General features: G+C 35.9%; 2 protein-coding genes across 2 annotated transcripts in view; both read left to right on the top strand.

The window, feature by feature from the left end:
- LOC112500393 (TMV resistance protein N-like) overlaps nucleotides 1-2,874 on the top strand; it is a 42,195-nt gene that overhangs the window by 18,559 nt on the left and 20,762 nt on the right. The gene's annotated exons all lie outside the window — the stretch shown is intronic.
- LOC112500394 (TMV resistance protein N-like) overlaps nucleotides 1-2,874 on the top strand; it is an 18,466-nt gene that overhangs the window by 2,981 nt on the left and 12,611 nt on the right. Inside the window, exon 5 of the mRNA XM_025103879.1 lies at nucleotides 711-822. Coding sequence (XP_024959647.1) covers nucleotides 711-822 — 112 coding nt within the window. The remainder of the gene's footprint in view (nucleotides 1-710; nucleotides 823-2,874) is intronic.

Raw genomic sequence — 2,874 nt, 5'->3', positions numbered from 1 at the left:
GACTCCGTATCTCGAGACATTAAATCTTTATGGATGTGTTGATTTGGAAGAACTTCACATGCCCATTGAATGGCTAAGGCTCAAATCCCTTGACCGATTGAAATGTCTAGAGGAGCTAAATTTGTTGTCTACGAAGATTACACATCTGCCGGATAGCATTTGTAAGCTAAAACATTTGAAATATCTCAAACTTGATCGTTGTTGGTTTCTTGAGAAGTTACCTGAAGATCTTGGCCGATTAGAATGTTTAGAGAAGCTAATCCTATCGGWGTGTGTAATTCTACGACATATTCCTGACAGCATCTGTAATATGAAACTTCTGCAGTATTTTCTTCTCCCTGGTTGTATTGCGATTGAGAAATTACCGGAGGAAATTGGACGATTAAAATGCTTAAGAGAGTTAAATATAGAAGGTACAAACATAAGACATCTTCCTGAAAGCATTTTTGAGTTGCGATGTCTGCGCATTGTTGGTTATAGACGGCTTCTTTAGTCGTATGGTCTTACATCCCCGATACAAACCTCAAAAGACGAAGCATTCTTCTACGTAGAGCTGTGAATAACATTCTGGCAACAACAACAGAAGTCTCCACGGATGATTTTGAGAGGTACAAAGGCCAAAAAAGCTAATTCACAAATAACTATATATTGTAACAGGTGATTCTTTTACCATTTCTTTTGTTTTATGGTCAGTTGCATGCTTTTTTCAGCTATGTTGTTTGTTTTCGTGTGCTTCGTTTCAGCACTTCATTGAATCAAAGGATCATACCCTCTTCACATGCCGTGATGAACTTGATGTTTAATCTCGGGTCTCATGATTTGGTTTCAGCTCAATCAGTTTTCCATAGCTGAAACCTTTTTGTCAGATGTGAGACTTCTTATTATGTTCCTGCAGTCTCAACTCCCTTTTAGAAAATTACTTCATCGGTTACATCRCATTTCATTCATTTTTACAGGATCTTGGACAATGTTGCCGTAACGAGGACTCTCATGTTCTATAAGTCAGCATAGATATCTTGTTGGTCCGAATGCTTTGCTGTTTGCTTCGTACGTAGCAACTCAAACCGTCAAGACATGTGAACGGGGTTTAGGTGATGTTTGATTAATTGATGTTTTGCTTCAAGAAATGCAGGAAGACTCRAGACATTGTTTTAGGTTAGCTATGTTAAGTCTATGTTTTGTAACTTGACATTTTTTGGTTTATGTTTTGAAAGTTCCCTTATCTAAGGGGCCGTTTACCAAACACTTACTTGGTAAGCGTTTACCGGTAAATTTAACATCATCATTTACTTACCTGGTAAGTGTTTACCGGTAAATTTAACACTACCATTTACTTACCGGGTAAGATTTTAGTCCACCAAAAAACGATATCGTACGCAACAATTTACTTGGTAAGCGTTTACCATGATAAGAGTCGTAATCCTCACTTACCGGGTAAGACTCTTGGTCTTTGTTTCACTCTTATCGGGTAAGATTTTTGGTCCTTACCATATTCATCCGGTAAGGTAACGTAACTTGATGTTCACTTATCCAAGTAAGCGTTTGGAAAACAACCCCTAAATGTTACATTCTTCCCTATATAATCTTCTCTAACTCCAACCTGTTGCAACTTAAAATCCCAATGCAGATTAGCCAAGCATTCTACAATCTTAGCAACAAAGAGTGCAGGACTAGAAGAAAGCACCCATTTAAGTCTTGAAGTCCATTTAGATGGTTGCTGATCGGGTTTCCCGAGATACGCGCAAACAGTGTCTCCCGTGGCTGGTCATGCCGTGATTCGCGCCAAACACTGTGTGCTCGTTTTCTTATCTATTAAYGGTTTTCTGTTATCCACCATACCTATATATATTGTGATCACTACGCATCTTTTGTTTAATTTGTTTGTTGTGTTATATATGTATAAGGGTGCATCATGGCGGTTAAAAACACAAAAGAATTCATGTTGCCTATCAAGGGAATGTGTTGTTCAACCTTMTTTTCTCCTCTTCGGATCGAATGTATCTCCATCACATTTTGCTAAAAACGGGATATAGAGATGACACTAWAACAAAATCGGGTTTATTATGWTGCTCCCAATTTCTAAGCGTCCTAATAGACCTCTTTATAGAACTTATTCTATAGGACCAAAAACTAAAGTGTTATATCTAAAGACGTTGTAATAAGTTCATATGACGTTTTTTGACGTCTTAATAAGTTTTTTAGGACATCTTTAATGTAAAGCGTCTTGTTAGCAATTTTATAGGACATTATTTGAAAAAACGTCCTATAAAAACAAGTGTCCTATAAAAAATTCAGTTTATAGGACACTTTAAAAGTGTCCTATAAAGTTGCTAATGCGACGCTTTGTATTAAAATTTTCCTAAAAAACTTGTTAAGACGCTCAAAAGCGTCATATAAACTTATTACAACGCCTTTCGATAGGACGTTTTATATTTTGGTTCTATAAATTAAGTCCTATAGAGCRGTTTATTGCGATGATTAGAGATAGAGGGGCARCCAATAAACCTAATTTTGTTGTAGTGATTTGCTCAAATAGTGTCCTATAAAATAACTAATATGACATTTTATTTTAAAGATCTTCTAAAAAATTTGTTAAGACGATCAAAARCATCCAATAAACTTATTATAACACTTTTAGATAAAATTTACTGCTTATTTTTATTKGTCGTAAGTCTTTCAGATTCTATTTCATTTCTCACAACCGTAGGTTTTTAGTCTTTTGACAATGCCGCAAAACATTCTCTTCAAATACCTTTCTACAAAGSTAATAAMGAATAGTTAAGGTTTATGTATTGTGTATGAGTTGTTGGTAAAGGCAACCCATAAGCTAGAATCCTGTCAAAGGCGAGGATTAATCAAGTGTCTCCAACGTTT

This window comes from Cynara cardunculus (genome assembly GCF_001531365.2).
Source record: "Cynara cardunculus var. scolymus isolate 2C chromosome LG 17, CcrdV1, whole genome shotgun sequence".
Lineage (NCBI taxonomy): Eukaryota > Viridiplantae > Streptophyta > Magnoliopsida > Asterales > Asteraceae > Cynara > Cynara cardunculus.
Note: the sequence above shows the minus strand (reverse complement) of the source record. Positions and strands in the feature narration are given on the sequence as shown.